The sequence below is a fragment of the Agelaius tricolor genome, unplaced genomic scaffold (assembly GCF_023055355.1).
Source record: "Agelaius tricolor isolate 1412-34295 unplaced genomic scaffold, bAgeTri1.0.p SCAF_3, whole genome shotgun sequence".
In the NCBI taxonomy this organism is placed as follows: Eukaryota; Metazoa; Chordata; class Aves; order Passeriformes; family Icteridae; genus Agelaius; species Agelaius tricolor.
This window is the reverse complement of record NW_027269263.1, coordinates 56,310,514-56,327,946: the sequence shown is the minus strand read 5'-3', so window position 1 is coordinate 56,327,946 and position 17,433 is coordinate 56,310,514. Positions and strand designations below refer to the sequence as shown.

Genomic DNA, 17,433 nt, shown 5'->3' with positions numbered 1-17,433 from the left:
TTTCAGTGTAAATGCAGTTTTGTACAACGTGGGCTAATGTTCCCTATGAACTGCTCAGTCTTGAGTTAAACACAGATGTTTTAGATCTCCAAATTCCAGATAATGGATGTTCTGTATTAAAATGTATATAATCAATGCAGAAGGAAGGAATGTGTCACTGTTTTCTTCATACAAATTAAGATAGTCTTTTACAGAAAAAACAATAGCCTAATTTTTTAAAAAAAAGTTTCTTCTTATAAATTGAACATTGTGTGCTAAGTTTGAAAATACCACTTGGAAGTGCTACCTGCATGTGGTCATTTACATGTGGACATTTGTCATAACTTGTTGGAGTTGTTTTTTCGTTAAAAATACCTGAAAACCAAAATGCAGCACAAGCCCAAAAACCAACTTTATTTTATTCAGTGCTGATGAGCCAACAGGTAACAATCCTTTACTGTAAACTATGACCTGAAGGAGGAGACTCCAAAATACTATTTCAGTTGCAAAAGAGATCTCTACTTTTTTTTTTAAACCATCTAATTATATTAAGAAGAGCAATTCTTATCTATACTCCCTCCAGTGCCTGCTGGACATGCACATGTTCTTGTCACTTGTCCTCTTCAGCTGATTGCTCCACTGAAGGGCAGGGAAGATGAGAAAAAGAGAAAAGAGAATATTGCTTAAAATCAACTCTTCACAGCTGACAAACCAGAAGAAAAATTAGGGGAAGATGCCTGTTTTTAATATATACAGCAGACCACTGCTGAAACTAATACACAGACCAGCTCTCCAGCATCTTTTTCTTCCTAAGACAGAAAAAGAAAATCTCTAGTTAGATAATGAGGATAATTAGTTCCTTATGTTTCAGCAATTGCAACAGTTACTAAAAAATTGCTCCTAGAACCATACCTTGACTGTGAGGAATTATCTGAACTCTGAACCTATTTCATCTCCAGCTGTGCTACCACCCCTGACAAAGATGACAACAGGGTCTCACTGTTCCACATTTCTAGATCAGTATTTTAACCCTGGGCTGCCTGATGACTTCACTCTGACCTGAGGGGTGGGTGCTGTGAGAGGATCCTGAAACTAAGGTAGTGGAGGGCATGGAGTTCAGTTCACCTTACAGCAAGGCAAGGTCAGGCACTAAGTGACCTCTTTTTTAATCTTGCAATGCAAAGTGACACAGTCGAGCTTAAACTAGCAATTAAACCATCTGTTAATTATGTAAGCTTTGTAAATAAAAAATAAATCTCAGTAAAGTATCTCCTATGCATATGCCCCCCCCAAAAAAAAACAAACCAAAAACCAATACCACAATTTCAATTAAACTTACATTCCTTCCTTGAATTCATGCAGTGTGATCTCCACATCATCTTTTAGCTCTAAATCCTCAGTGCTCAGTCCCAAAGTTTTAAGGGCTAAAGTTAACAAAAGAGAATTTCTTATGCGAGTTTTTAGAATGCCAAATTTAAATTTAAAGATGCCTAGATCTAATAGAAAGTAAATGTGTGAGGATAACAACATGTAACTTAAACTAGGAAACTTAACCACATGTAACTTTTTTTAACTTTCCAAGTTCCAGGTTGTGTGGGCAGCTGTGTGGATAATTTTGAAGTATACAGATGGGTAACTTTGAAGTTATTTGAACAGTTCTGTGCAAGGGAACAGTTTGGTGTGGCCGGGTGCAGGCGGACGCACCTTCCCTGTACTGCGCGGCCCGGATGGAGCCCTGGCCCAGGACATCCAGCAGGCTGAACATGGCCTCCACGTTGGCCTCGTCCATGAGGAACGGGTACTCGCCCTCGGCTCGCCTGCCAGCCTTCACCCGCTCCAGCACCTGGATCAGGAACTCTCGTGGCCGCTCTGCAAGGAGGTCAGAGTGCCCGCGGGCACCGGGCCTCAGCCGGGGCGCGGAGGCCGCGCAGCCCCGCCGCCCTCGCTGTCCCCGCTGCCGGCGGGGCCGGGCCTGCGCGCACCGGGCCGGTGGAAGAGCAGCAGCGCTCCGAGGCGGTGCAGCAGCTCGGGCAGCCGGTGCCGCCGCAGGTACTCGCGGCTCTGCTCCTCGCCCGCCGCCATCCCGCGGTGCCGCGGCGGCGTGAGGGGAGCAGCGGCGGCGGGAGCGGGCACGGGCGGGACGAGGGCGAGCAGAGGAGCCCGCTGGACGCTCCGCTTGTGCAGCGGGAAGGGAAGGAAGAACTGAGTGACTTTCCTGGAAGTCGTCACGGTAGCACCGGAACAGCCACGCCTCGCTCCCCGCTGGGTTCCGGCTCTGCCTTGGTTCGTGGGGAAAGCAAATGACCCGCGGTCGGTCCCTTGTAACACCTATGCGGGTGCTGAGGGCCCCTTAGTCCGGAGAAGACTCATGATATCCCCCTCAATGCATGTAAGTGTCTCAAAGGGCCGTGCCAAGAGGATGTGTCAGACTCTTCAGTGGTGTCAGCGACAGGACGGGTAGCACTGGCCATAAAACAAAACACAAGAAGTTCCACCTCAACATGAGGAAGAACTTCCTTACGCTGAGGGTGGCAGAGCCCTGGAACAGGCTGCCCAGGGCGGTGGCGGAGTCTCCCTCTCCGGAGACATTCCGAACCCGCCGGGCTGTGCTCCGGTGTCACCTGCGCCAGGTGACCCTGCCCTGGCAGCGGGGCTGGCCGGGTGATCTCCAGGGACTGCGATTCTGTGTCCTCGCCTCCAGCCACGTCTCCTTCCACCGGCGGTTCCACTTTCTTCACCTCCCACCGTTCCCAGGCACAGCCCTGGTTCATCCCCGCCCTGTGAGGGGCTGCCAGGATGTTCCCGGTGTTCTACACCCGTACGAGGGGCAAAACCAGTGGCCAGCAACTGAGAGTAAGAGAGTTTACATTTTAAAGCCATTATTGAGTCTTGCAACATAGCCTATACAAAAGAGAAGAGACATCAAAGAAGCTTTTGACTGTACTACCCACTGCTAGTAGGAGAACCATAATCAAGTAAACCATCCCACTAAAAAAAAAACAAACTGAGGAAATCTACAAAGATATAGCTATCTACCATCAAATAAAATCAGACAATGATAAATGAGCATGTAGTAAAGCAGAATATTATTCCTGTGAAAAGTCTAGTGCTAAATATATTTAACTATTTGCCAAAACTAAAATAGCACTAGACATTAATAGAATTCACTTAATTTTTTCTTAGATAAAGTGGGAGAAAGGCAGCATCTGCAGAGATTGTACAACCTGCAGAGATTGTACAACCATGTGCTGTCTGTATTCTCTGTTATTTTAAACTGACTATGCTACCTGCTTTTAGTCTCAATTAAGGTTAGAGGAACTGTAGGTTTCTAACAGTTGCCTCTTATGACAGTTGCCAGGCAGCGATGGAAACCTCCTTCTCCTGAGTAAAACATTCCATAGTTACTCAATCCATTCCTGCATTTGTCTTTCTATGCCTTTCTGCAGAGTTTGCAAAGCATTAGCAAAATTTTTTTCCTAAAAAAGAGCCATAGGAGAAAGTGTAGATTGAAATGTGGAGAAGTACAAGCAGGAGAAGGGCTGGTCAGCAGAGGAGAAATAAAGATGTGGAAAATACATTCTTGAAGATGAGAACCTAAGGAGAGGAAGACTGACAGGAAAAGAAGGAGCAAGTGAAATACTGCTAGGTAGGTAGGTTAGTGTTTGGGTCAAGGAAACCAGCATCTGGCAAAGGACGTTTCTCCTTTAGTAATCAACAAAGATAAACAGTAGGAAATACATGTTAAGGCTAAAATTTTAAGAATAAGCACAGGAATTATGGATTTAATTGTATCTCACTGAGGAATGGTTAAAAAAAATAAAAATCACTAAATAGAGCAAATCCCAATTTGATTTACAAGTAGAAATGTATTTTTTAAAATTCTATTTCACTATTAGGGAAGCACAATTTATTTACTTGAAAAAATATTCTGATGATGAATCATGTATTTATTATTTACATAATAAGTTATTATCCTCAGTTCTTATAATGATAGTACCAGCTACATATATGGATCCTAAAAGTATGATATTTCAGGATAATTTGCAAGGAGCTCCCATGAGCTATTGTAAGGGAAACTGAACTTCTGGTGGCTGAGAAAAACAGGATTTGACAAACACCTGAAAGTATTCTGGTTCCATTATAGAGATGCTGCTAAATAAGTTTTAATAAACCAAAGGACCAAACTATTTTCATCTCTTTAAAGCATCCTGGTCGTATAAATTAGATTTCTTTAAAAGGCTTAAGACCTGTTGTGATAGAAGCTGAGCCTTCTACAGAATATCACTTTTATCTAATTTAATAGGGCTAAATAGACTACAATGAACCTTTAAGAGTTGTGATGAAGAAAAACAGGGGCTGCAGGTCAGATATGCAGCTGGTTCCAGAACAACCATTTGTCCTGCAGGGGGAAACAGGCAGATGGACATGCTCTTTCAAATGGGAGTGCCAGAGGACTGAAGTCTTGGGGTATGGGAAAAGACAGGAGCAATACAGGCTGGGAAGGATCCCTAGATGTGCCACAGGCTTCCTGTGCACACAGCTGCTGAGAGCAGCTCCTTGAAGGCTTTGCTTCCCTCTGCTGCTCCCTGGCAGGAGCTTTGGGATGCACTCAGCTATTGAGCAAAGGGTGAGCTGTAGGGATTGCTGCTGCCATTGCTGTGGCTGCTTTGGCAGAGCTCCACTGCAGCTTCCCTCTGGGTGCCCCCAAGGACTTCTAAAGTACAGGTGAGTTCCTCATCAGGGGATTTTATATTGTACATTTACAGAGGAAAGAGCTCAACTACAGAAATATTGAGCTTCTGAGTATTGATTATCGCAGCAGCCAGAACCACATTTTTGTTGTTTTTACTGTACAGAACAGCAGAATTATTAGGTTGAAATTGTCCTCTGGAGATCATGTGGTAAACTCCCTTTCCTCTTCAAACAGGGCTAATTTCAAAGACCAGCTCAGGTTGTTCACAGCCTGTCAAGTTTCTACTGTCTCCAGAATGGAGACTCCCCAGCATCATTTGCTCTGTGTTCCAGTGCTCAGCTGCACAGGAATGGTACCAGCCTGTATCCTTGAACCAAGCCCAGCTTTTCCCACAGAGATGCAGATGTCCTGGGGATAGCACCTCACTGCCCAAACTATGCCCAAAGCTCCAAGCACAGACCTCTCCAGTTAAAAACTGAAGCAAAAGTAGCAATGGGTGTACCTCTGTCACCTCCCTGTCCTCACATGTACTGGGGCCCACATTTTACTTACTTTTCCTTCCATGTTAATGTACTGGGAGTGTCCTTCACATCCCTCTTTAATTCCAACTGCAGCTGGGCTATGGCTTTCCTGTTCCTATTTCAGCATGCCTGGGCAGTGTTTACTCCTCTAGGGTAGTCCACCCCTGCTTCCACAGTCTGTGTCCTTGCCTTCTGCCTCTGACTTTGTCAGGAGCTCTCCATTCAGCCATGCTGGCCTTCTCCCATGTCTGCCCAGCTTCCTGCAGATCAGGATGGACTCTTCCTGTGCTGCTGCTAGCTCTCCTGGGCCCTTTAGGTCAGTCTCCTGCAGGATTCTGCCAACAAAATGCCTGCAGGAAACAAAGTCTGCTCTCCTAAATTCCAGGACTGCAGTTCAACTGTTTATCTTCCTCACTTCCCTCAGAATTGTAAGCTTTGCTACATTGCAGTCACTGCTGCCAAGGCTGCCAGCAGTGTCAGTGCTCCCAGCAGCCCTTCCTTATGTGTGAGCAGCATGTCTAGCATAGCCCCACTCGGCTTGTTGAGCCCTTCTGTCAAAAAACTGTCCTTGATGTACTGCAGAAGTAGCTGGATCACCACTTGTGCCATCCCAGTCCTCTCCACAAGAACAAGAGCCCACAGTCATCAGTCTAAGCTGTGAATGTTGGCTTTTTTTTCCTTTCTCCCAGTCAGCTGCAAAATAAAGGTGAAACCTGCCATCAGAAATCATGTACTGGGGAAAATAAATCAGGAATTACAAAAATACTTCTTGTTTCTGAGTGAAGGAGAAGAATAAGTCACAACATGCCTAGACTGATATCAGAGGACTTTACTGTAACAGAACTGTCCACTTCTCAGTGGGCTGAAAAGCCACAAAACTGATTTCCTGGAACTATGGTTGGACTCCTGCTGAAGGCAGAGGGGAAAAAAGAAGTTACTTGAGCAGGAGCCTGCTTTCTTTGAGATACACAGTATATTTTCCTGTGTAAGTATGGCTCTGAGCCCATGGCTCTTCAAAGCACAGAAACTTTTATTCCAGCAGGATCTGTAGAATGAGCTCACACTACACAGGCTGGGAGAGATCAAGGTCCATCTCCATCGCCTCAGTGTCTCTGACACCCCATAGTTCAAATTGACATTTTGAGCAACAAAAAGCTGGGCATGCAGTTAGGAAGCAGAAGTATGGATTGTGCATCTCCAAAGGTTTGTGTTTCTGAAGAGTAACCCCTGTCTTTTGCTGTACTTGATTGCAAATCCACACATCTGCTCTAACTGTAGTCACGTCAGTCAGTCCTTTGTAAAAGCAGAGTTACCAGGAAGAGCACTTCTTGGTGTTACAAACACAAATCCTAAAAAAAAGTAACATGGAAGGAGTAGCTCAAGGCAAGATTTTAAAAACAACAAAACCCCCAAATGCCCAAGAAACCAGACCACAAAACCCCCCAGCTGATTATGGATCAAAATAAGAGAAAACTAAAGAAACAAGAAGGCAAATAATTGCAATTTAAGACTGGAGTTGACCAGAGGGGAAGGCTGTTGAGAACACCTTAGAACTTAGAACTGCGGCAAGATATATATAGATATTCATATACAAAGATATATATATATATATTTTGAAGCTGTGGTGGAAAAGGCAAAGAGGTTGAGCCTGTGTGGTCATTTCCCAGTAGTGACGTATCTCACTCACCTGTGCCACAGTGCTCCAAATCAGCACTAAGGAAGTTTCCCACTGGGAAGGGATGATGGTTTCTCTTCCACAGTGATGTCTCCTCCATCACAGTTTCATCTGCTGCCTCAGTGGGGCCAGGCTGGAAACGAGCTGACACAGACAGGGCTCCCAGGGCTGCACTCGTGTTCATCTGGCCATTCTTTGTACTTATACCAAAAGGCCTTCACACCTGTGGGTTCTGCACTTTGAACACCATAAACAGCTTTTCTGAAAAACTATCTTTGTGGTGTCACATCAACCATGTTAGCAACTGCTCCAAGTTAATCAAAGCCAGACTGAATGTCAGAGTTCAATATGGCACATTTGGGAAATGGGCAAAGGGCACAGCTGAAGGTAGTGCCCCATCTCAAATCCCTACTGGTGTCCTTACCCTCGAGTCAAGTTCTCCTGGAACCTGATTATTGTTGCTGGCAAACTTCTCCTAAAGCTTCTCTTCTCCTTTCTGTAGGGAGAGCAGATCACAGACTAGAGCTAAATATTTTTGGGTCAGCCATAAACAACAATACCCACACAGAAAAGAATCCAGCTTGTGTCATTTGTAGTGCTTTAGAAAATGAGAGCAAGAGCTCAGCACCGCCTGCCATGGATCCTCCAGGCAAAGGGCAGACTGGCACCTGCTGCTCAATGATCAGCTTTAGCTTTCTTCTACTTAGAAAATTAAAAAGAATGTCTTTTAAAAGAGATCTGCATTTGCTTTGAACAGTTGCTTTCAGGAAGTATTCAAAGAGCAAAACAGCACAGAAAGATTTGAATGAAATAAACATTCTTGTGTTCTCAAGTCTGAATGTGTTGTATGACTCTCCTCCAAATATTTCTGGAATCAGTATTTGGCATTTTTTCCAATTGTGAATCCTGACAGATTTGGAAGAATAAACCAGATCCTGGTTGCAATGACTTCCTTCTAAAATAAATAGTTCCATGGTAAAAACAGAAGCATAAAAATGAGAGTGCAATGAATAAAGTTACAGTGTGATTTGCTTCTCTCTAAAATGGGGGGTATTCAGAGCATGTTAGAGAACACTAACAGGAGAGGAGTGCTACAAGCAGAACACTTGTGCATAACCAAAAAAAGGAGGGGAAACCCAGCTCCAAATATGAGAACAGCTTATAGATAATTCAACACACCCAAAAGAGCTAAAAAACTAGTGATTCATTTTTGGGAAGTGAGTGGTCTTCAGCCTTTGCTGGCCATAGGCAGTGATGGCAAGCAGTTAATGTATCAGCCATATTCTGTTTTCTTGGCTGTAGTTTTAATTTCTAATGGCTGCTAGAAATAGCAAAGCATCTTATAAACACAGAGTTATCTTTAGCCATACATGGAGACCACTTTTATCAGATGAAACTTCAGCATCTACTACTATTTAATGATATTATTTTTTTTCTGTACTGAAAAAGATAAACTAAAGATTAAAAAAAAAAAAAAAGCTTTCAAAATACAAGTATCTCAGTATCTTAGATCAAGGCATTAACTGGACAGTAAAGAGGAAATTCAGGATTAGCTTTTGTGACAGGAATCAGAAAGTGCAAGACATTATAAAAAAAGCTGTTTACCTAGAAGGTAAAATTTCCCTCTTTCAATTCCCTTTTCCTGCAAGGCAGCCAGCTTCCTATCTCCTCTGCAGTTCTGAGTGTGTGCACACAAAATGCAGTTTGCAATCCCAATTGCTTGCTTTTAAAAAAGATACTGTAATTGTGAGCATCTTCCCTCCAGTATCTCCAAGACAGTTTCCAGCTACTTCATGAAAGGAGCATGAAAATGTCCATCTTCCCCAGATATGCAGAAGAGGGTGGCTGCAAGAGAAAAAACTGCAATCCTCTCTGCAGAGCTGTCGAGCCAATGAACAATTTAAGTCTCATTTGATCTGTAATTGGAACAGGCTTTGCACAGAACAAGAATCTTAACGCCTAGATAAGAGCAGTGGGTTTAGTATTAATGATGATAAAAAGACTGGTTATAAATTTGTACTGCCCATTGAAGTGAGAATTCCTAAATCTAGCAGCTGTAACAAAGTTAATTCTTACACTGATAAGGAATGAGAAAATGCATTCAGCTAAGCAAAGGAATTTAAAAATGGTTTATCAGTGCAAAAAACCTCAGTAGCTGATCGCTGCACGTGTCTTGACATGTAAATACAGAAATATTTTAGACATGAATGCCAAAAATAATCCCAGGGCAATTCAGCCCTGTACAGAAAGCTGGGCAGATCTTTTGAACTACCGTGGAATTCTCAGTGCAGGGCATCTGCAAAGTGTATTTCAGCCTCTGGGAAAAGAAAGCAACACACACCATTTTTGCTTTGCAAAGGAAATAATGACAAACCCCATCTGTTTCTTACAAACATATAAATTATTTTATTTACAAAGCCATGTTACAAAAAAAAATAATAATAAAGCAAAAAACAAAAAATACAATCGCTCACTAGAGAATATCTCCAGGCCCGGTGTTGAACCATGGCAGTATCAATCAGATACATGTTTGTTCTGGTTTTCCTTTTTTAAACTGTAAGCCATAGAATTTACTATTTACACCTACTTTAGACATTTATTCTGCTTACAATTATCACAAGCATGGAATGAATTCTATTTGATACTGCTAATACATAAAGGTGCAGGACAAAGAATGAAAATACTTAGTGTTACAAAATATGGATTGTAGAAAAGAAATTGGCTGTACAAGTATGGCATTTTTTTTTTCTTAGAATGATTGGACATGCTTTCTTCAAAAGTCTTCTGGAAAAGGTTCTAAAATCTGTAGTAGGAAAGCACAATATAGCAGGTGCAAATTCATTTCTGTGCAACAACAGTTATTTAATATATCCCATGACTGACCAGCTATGCAAAACCCACAGAGTTTTGTTAAAGTGCCATGGGTCAACAGCATAACAAAATATAAGGTGTAAATAGAAAAATTTCTTTTTTTCTTCTTTTTTTTTAAAACAATAGTTCACTGAGAATCAGCAATAATAGAATATGCTGTATAAACTATTCTCTACAAAGGTCGATCAGCACTATTTACAATTGTTACATCGATACAAAAGAAGGCATACAAGTTATCCAAGTCGCTTTTTATGGCTGACGGGCCTATGCATTGCGTATGTGGAACAACCAAAGCTTCTGAGCCTCTATTGCTGGAAACAAATCACAAGGTTTTCAGGCAAATGGGGAAGAAAAAGAACTACAAGTGAATGCTACACTAAGAATGCATTATAGGCTGGTCCAGTTTGTATCCACTTTTTTTTCCAAAAGTTTACTTCCATTTCATTTTGCAGGCTAAAATTTCTGATACATTTAATGAAATAATGATTCTTTGATGATGAAAGAACACCACGGGATTTTACTTCGTGCTTAACTTTCCTGAAATGCTGTCAGGTGTAAGCCAGTTGAAAATAAAATTTAAGCAGCATTCAAAGGACAGGCTCCATAATTCAGCTTTCCAATTAAAAGATGCATGGAAACAGCTAAAGCTTCCTAAAACTACAAAATTGCTCCTTCAGTCACTGATTAGCATTATTTCTCAGAAGCAACCACTGAATCTCACAACCACTGTTTTCCCTCAACAAATAGAAATAGCAGTTCATTGATTACAGAGGATGACTTTGTTACTGAGATTTTTAAAATCCTGCAGTTTTATAACTCAAAATAAATTAAAAAAAAATCAACATAGTACTGCTCCTAAAACTGAACAAGACAAAAATTGTGCAAAAATAACAAAGATATGTACACATTTTTCAGTCTGAAGAAATGTACAATAAAAACATAATTCAAAGAACATTTTAAAAATATAAACATTGCTTAAACTTTCCTAAGTTTCATACTGTTTCTGAAACTATACCGGTCAGTTAGCTCTGAAGTATAGCAAAACATAAATTATTACAAAATTAACACTATAAAAATTTATTTTAAGAATATTTCTAAACTTTTTTTCAAAGGGTCTAGCCTTGTTTATAATTGCTTAAACATTTTTAGTCTTAAAATTTGCCTTAACCCTTCTTTTTTTAAAAAAGAAAGTAGTAATAATCTCCCTATTTGCAGTCTCTCGCCTTTCCCCAAGATGTAAATAAACCAGCATATAAGTGCACTTTTAACACTGTAGAAATAAAAATTAACTCCTCTGTACTATTGTTCCAGTACCTAGTATTGGCTTCCTGATTATAAAATCTATATTTTATTAAAAAATTATTCAGTAATCCTATAAGAAACACTGTCAGTGCAATTCTATTAATGCAAGCCAATCTGCTCAACTCCTGTCCTCGCAAACCCAAACTGCTCACTGAAGTTATCAAGTGCTGTGTTCTTAAGGGTCTGGAAATCCCCCAGGATATGGGGATTTTACACATTGGGCCCTGATAACAGTAATTACAGTTTGGTGCAAAATTCTGCTATGCATTGATTGAAGTATAGATTCCTTAAGAGCCTGATTCTGGAAGAGGCTGAACACTCAGAGTTCCCACTGAAATTATTAAATGCTGTAGGTACAGAGCACCAATCAGGATTAGTCCCTAAAGTTGCAGTGCCCCAGCTGTTTGCAAATTACTAAGAAATGCACTCAATTTTTATCCATAGGACAAGCTTAAATACAGAATTACTGTAATTTTTATTTAATGAAAAAAATTTGGAGATCCTTTAAATAAATTCAAATCATGGTCTGGATTTTCTTTTTGGAATGTCCATTGTGTTCTGGTTAGGAAACAAAGGGAGCATTGCAACGCTAACAGCTTTAAAAGGCATGAAACATAACCAAGCAGAACGCACAGATCAGTGGCAAATACAAGTGGAAAAACTAAACAAATCACTATTACAGTTTTCTGTAAATTTAATTCTCATTAAAACCACAAATTCATAAAAGATTAAATCCATCTGCAGGACATAGAAAAGAAAAACCCTGTGGAGTAGGGCTGCTGAGAGCTAGAGATTATAGGCTGGTTCCTTTTCCTTGTTATGGAAGAGTCCTTATTCTACCAGTCCGGTTTGATGTCTTCTAAAAGAGAAACCAGAGCCAGGTTCAAAATCACACAATGTCTTTTGGTATAAAACACTTCAATAATGTCTGTGGCTGACAGTACTCAAAGCAGGAATTTATTTCAAGTCCCTGAACTAAATTTCCTCCCTGTTTACTGATTACATTAGACCTTTAAGAAAAGGAACTGCTTTGAATAAACGGCATATTTCCTTTTGGGACGGTCTGATCTTAGTAAGCTTTGGTGAATTTCATGTTCATTAACTTGGTTATCATTACAAATAAAGAGCAGCAATTAGACGACAACTCTGAAGAATCTTTTCCTCTACACAGCATGTTTTCATGCACAAGGAATCCTCACACAGCATACACGTTGTCACCTTCCCTTAATAAAATGATCTAGTTATTCAGTATTTAAAAACCACCGCATACTGAGGTCTTGAAGTGTTAACACTTTCAGGCACCTAAAAGCACTATGAAGACAAAAAGACTTGATTAGTTAAAAACCTAGAACAAGAATAAAATCTGGAGAAAACAAACTTTTAATACATACAGGCACAAATAATTTGACTGTAAAACTATCATTCCATTAATTTCTGTTAAAGATCAAGTAGTTTTTGTAGGGAAAAGTAGTATTTCTTTTACTAAAGCAACAATAATAGTTGGAAAAACAGGCATGTTTTTATGTATACAATCCCTAATCCAGCTCTCAAAGAGAGGCAGCAATACTGATATTAAACATTAATTGAGAAGAATCTGTTTGAATTCAGCCTGATGGAGTTTAATGCAATGGGATGGAACTGACAGGCCCACAACAATTCTCATCATCCACCAGTGCCATGGGAGAACCTGAGTGAACTTCAACACATGGAGCAAATGGTCAAAAGCAGCTACTCCTGTGACATCAGAACAACTACAGGCCACCTTCAGCTCACAACTCAGTAATAAGAAACACTCAGTTGTGGGTGGCAGGTGACTTTCACAGCACTGCCATGTGTCTCTCACTGTGACTGGCTGCTTTGGGAAGCCACTGGAAGCTCTCCCGCTGGACTGCACCTGGGCAATCACAGGCACAAACGAGACTGGGGTGTGGGTTGGGTTTCCAGCCCAACACAATTTTGCAAAAGCCACATTCTCACCCAGCCACTCAGCCCTGTGGTGAGTTATGGACCCTCTCCCTTCTCTTGAGAACAGCAATCCTCTCCTTTCTGAGCCAGCAGACAGCTCCGCCAGGTTGCCTGGCCAGGGAACAGAGCAGAGGCAGCTCAGAGGAACTGCTCCATATGCACATTTAACTCAGCAGCTGCAACTCTGCTTCCAACTGCATTGTTACAAGTCTGTTGTTGTGATGTATTCATGAAAAGTTGCCAGATTTTTCCAACCATAGGCCCTGGTGTATAGCAGAGATTGTCTCTGCCTACAGACCTTACTTCACTTGGACTCCCTGATCATATCATGGTTATAGTTACACTAACATTCCAAACAAGAGAGCTCAGCTTCCACAGTAATACCTTTACTGACACAGCATCTACTTGTAGATCCACTTATTGTTACCTAATTATTAACACCTTTATAATGAAATATTACAGCATAGTTTAAGGCAGAAATTTTATTTAGGGACTATTCAATTGCTAGATTGGAGATAAAAGCTGCCAACAAAGCAGCTCAGATTTGACAGTGACAAGCATTTATTAAATAGGGAATCATTATTCATGGTTCCAAATACTAAAATCCTGTGTAAGTTAAAAAAAAAATTTAATAAAACTTAGTATCACCTTGATTTTTTTTTTGTATTTATACTTTGAGCTCCACATTCAACTACCAAACTGACAAACATATTTTTAAAAAGAAAGAGTTTGTGGGGCTTAAAACAAGCAAACATTTATATTTTTATAAAGCTATGAAAACAGGCAGCTGAAAAGTTCTGCAATAATCTCAGTTTACATAGAGCTGACACCAAATTAATGTTTTGTACTCTGAGGTTTTCCCCATGGGATCTAGGCAACAGATCCCAACAAGTTCTGCTCCTTGGGTAGTGTCTATGTTATACTAACACAGGAGCAAGATGTTAAAACAAAAACAGTTTTGCACTTCAGAACAGTTTGTCACTGGCAGTTGGATGACAGTGTCACACAGGAATGCCACTCCTTAGAAGTATGAAGAAACTTTCCACTTTTTTCCCTTCACAGTAGTTCTTCCGTATGTATTTGCATTCAGCAGTGAGAGAAAAAAAATAATTTACTGTTTGGCAGTTCATCTCAAGATATGAGCCATTCAGAGTATTTTGAATGGGCATAAAGTGTGGGTGAGGGTTATCATTATTATTCTTTTCCTGTGTCTACACAGCAGAAACTAACAGCACAGCCATTTGGAATAACTACTCATGCATAATTTAGCCAGAATACATAACAGAACTCTAAGACACTAGCTGTACAGAAAAACCTCTGGATTACTTGTGACTATACCTTGCTGAGGTACAGTCAAATTCTTTCACACTAAAGAATTTGATATTATATTCTTGATAAAGTACTCAACTTGGAGAATCAAATAGTAGGAACCATAATAGCAGTCCTCCAGACAGATGAGGGCTGGACCAAAAAAGACGAGTTACAGCATTTATTATCATTATCTAACTCAGAGCCTGTTTAAGAAGAACTCACATTACACATGGGTTAGTTATGCTTTCAGATTAGTTTCTCTGAATAGTAAAGTACCTCATCTTCTCTGTCCTGTTTCTGCTCTCCCTTTGCTGCTTCACTTCTGGCCTATTTTTAAATGCTGTCCCTCCTGTGCCAGTCTGGGGACTGTGCTGTGCCATCTTGCTCAGCAGGAGAAGGGGGATAGAAAAAACAGCAGAGATCTGCTGCTGCTGAGCCTCTATCACCAAAGCAACAGCCAGTGAGCAGCACATGAGCCAACCTGAGCTGTAATACAGGTGGTGAAAAACAACTAAAAAAAGGGTAATTCATAATTCTTGGAAGGGAAAATAGATGGAAAAAAATTATATGAGAGGAGAAATCTAGCATTAGCTCACCAAAAGGCAGCTTCTATAAAGAACTGGATTCATAAAGAAATTGTATTTGAAGGTTTTATAGCATAAAATTTGAAGGTTTTATAGCATAAAATGTTTCAAAACTGCTTACAGACTACTTAAGTACACTTTTTAAAAGCAACTTACTTGTCTGTTGTGTACTGGGTTTGATGTACTCGAAGGACTGGATTGTGACAAAGCTACACTGCTATTTTTTCCAATCTGAAAAACATTAATTGAGCAGTATTGAGAGGCATATTTATCAGTTGAATTCAGATGCTGGTGATGGCCTTCCCTTCCCTGTGTAACGTGGTACTAATCGTGTTGCATTTGGAACACAGGTATTTTGCTATTGCAAAAGATACACTTCAGATAGAATCATCATTATCTCTCAGAGCCTGTATAATTTAATAGTCTTAAAAGGCACATAAATACTGTTACAGGTCAGAAAATAACATAGAAAACACTAGCTGAAGGAATATAAGCTCTAACCCCCCACCTCTCTAGACTGAAATACTGGTTTCTCTAGTTACTGGAGTCACTCAGGGCAGCTGCTCCAAGTCATGGGATCCTCCCCAGGAGACCTTCCCCACTCCTGGGGAGCTCAAACCAAGTGACCAAGCACCAAAGCATGCCCTAAATTATTCCATTTTTTCCCATATATCATTACTCAATAAAGCAAACATTAATCACAAAAATGAAACTCCAGAGGTTCAAATTTGCATTTGTATCCATTTACTGCATCAGAGAATTTCTTTGGGAATGAGTGTAAACTGTAGTACACATACATACATACATTTTAAAAGTACTTTGTTATAATGCTGCAAATATTCCATCAGCTTGTTTCGATGTTTGTGAGTTCACAGCACTCTGCAAGAGCAGCCTGTTATAGGTTTTTGTACAATGACCTGTAAACATGGTGTAGATATTTCTGTTGTGATACAAGAAGGGACACAGCTGTTGAGTCACAGGAACAGTTCCTCAGGGGTTACAAAACTGATAAAATTTAACCATGGACACCTGTCTGTAAATGGCAGATGACTGCAGTGTGAATAGTTGTTTACAAAGTCACTGACTTCAAGTAACATCATTTTAATCCTTTGATGGAGAGGTAGCAAGGACCTGGCTCCTAAACCCTGAGAAATGCAGCAGCCAGTTTCTTACTGACTTGTTGGGGCTGTGGCATGGGCTGGCAAGGCCTGCACAAGAGCAGCTTTCTCCTTCCCTTCTGCAGCATGGTTTGTTATTCTGCCATTTCAGGTTCAAAGTGAAAGGTAGCTTCTCTCCTCCTCTCCAGACCTGCCCTTTCTCACACAGAGATAGCTTGAAACAGTGTTCTCTGTTCACACTCTGTCCAGAATAAACGTTTAAAGTTTTTATTTACAGCTACTTTTGAAGGTGCTCCCATGGTGCATGAAGATCAAAAGGATGGGTCTTTTCCTGTCCTGCTCCCTTCAGCTTATTTTGCCTGTCTCAGCTGTTCTCTAGAGGATAACATTCTTCAGCTACAAATCTTGACTAAAGACACACAACCTTTTATCTTTCCTGGTCATTCAGAACACTGGGACACATCTGCAAATCTTTCTTCTCTGCATACACCATAACAGCATTCATAAACCCCTCCATAATAAATACATGTCCTCCTTTTAAATGGAGAAATAGCCACACAGGCTGAACAGGTACAGCACTCTGAAAAGAAAGAAAGTTTCCCAGATGTCTTGGGTCTTTAATGATGGGAAATATAATTTCAAAAGTATATGTGGGAGGCCAAAACTCAATTTTTTTTTTTTTTTTTTGCCAGTGTCCTTTAAAAATAAAGCGTACTTCAAAACTTAATGATTAACATTTCCAGTTACCATCTATCCAGTCTAGAGTTGAATTAAATAAGAAAATATACCTGAGCCTATCAACTGTTGCTGTGTTCTTAATATCTTCAATTTCCCCTATTACATGAAGGAACAGGAGCAAGATTTTAAGCCACACCATTTTTTTTGGGTGGGATTTTTAATGTATTTCTAGAACACATCAAGTCAAACAGCACAGCTTAAAAGGGAATTTAGGTATTGTATTCTCCAGAGCTTCAATATACACATGTAGAGTATGTAATATTTGACCCATATGCTTAAATGGGTTCAAATTCAATTTATTTTGTATTGCATAGAGTATCCTTGTCACAAAGACAATTAGCTGCCAGCTAGATTTCTGAAATACAATTAACTCCATTTTACCTCCTATTTTTGAGGAGGTAACATGTTTTAATAGCTGTATCATATTAAATATAATGTTTTAACATGTTTAAATATCTGTATATTGTAACACTCATTACAAGTATTTAAGCTCTTACTTAAGAAAAAAATACTAGCCAGAATTACATTTTCACAAATATTCAGCAAAGACCTCTGATTGATTTCTTGTGGTTTATTTACTTCTATTGCTGTGCAACATGATGAAATACATCACAAATTGAAACAGGAATGACACACAGGAACAGATTTGATCCCGAGGGAGCTCAGGATTTGAACT

General features: G+C 40.3%; 2 protein-coding genes across 7 annotated transcripts in view; both read right to left on the bottom strand.

The window, feature by feature from the left end:
- Positions 1 to 382: 382 nt before the first annotated feature.
- Positions 383 to 2,197, bottom strand: EFCAB10 (EF-hand calcium binding domain 10). The gene is made up of 4 exons (XM_071423938.1): positions 1,962 to 2,197; positions 1,684 to 1,848; positions 1,319 to 1,403; positions 383 to 788 (listed from the first exon to the last, which is right to left on the bottom strand). The coding sequence occupies exons 1-4, from the start codon at positions 2,059 to 2,061 to the stop codon at positions 752 to 754; spliced, it is 387 nt and encodes a 128-aa protein (XP_071280039.1). The 5' UTR covers positions 2,062 to 2,197; the 3' UTR covers positions 383 to 751.
- Positions 2,198 to 9,250: 7,053 nt separating this feature from the next.
- Positions 9,251 to 17,433, bottom strand: part of ATXN7L1 (ataxin 7 like 1) — a 110,948-nt gene continuing 102,765 nt past the window's right edge. For 5 of the 6 annotated variants that reach the window (XM_071423928.1, XM_071423930.1, XM_071423933.1 and 2 more), the window contains 2 exons: positions 15,058 to 15,132; positions 9,251 to 11,900 (listed from right to left, as the gene is read on the bottom strand). In XM_071423928.1, coding sequence (XP_071280029.1) covers positions 11,859 to 11,900; positions 15,058 to 15,132 — 117 coding nt within the window. In that variant the 3' untranslated portion in view covers positions 9,251 to 11,858. Of the gene's footprint in view, positions 12,353 to 15,057; positions 15,133 to 17,433 lie in introns of all 6 variants that reach the window. The other variant, XM_071423929.1, reaches the window with a different exon arrangement.

Excerpts from the sequence above, each read along its gene's own strand:
- EFCAB10 (XM_071423938.1), bottom strand. The coding sequence starts at position 2,061 with ATGGCGGCGGGCGAGGAGCAGAGCCGCGAGTACCTGCGGCGGCACCGG. Across the intron at positions 1,849-1,961 it reads GCTGCTCTTCCACCGGCCCG|AGCGGCCACGAGAGTTCCTG; the intron begins GTGCGCGCAGGC and ends ACCTCCTTGCAG. Across the intron at positions 1,404-1,683 it reads GGCCGCGCAGTACAGGGAAG|CCCTTAAAACTTTGGGACTG; the intron begins GTGCGTCCGCCT and ends TGTTAACTTTAG.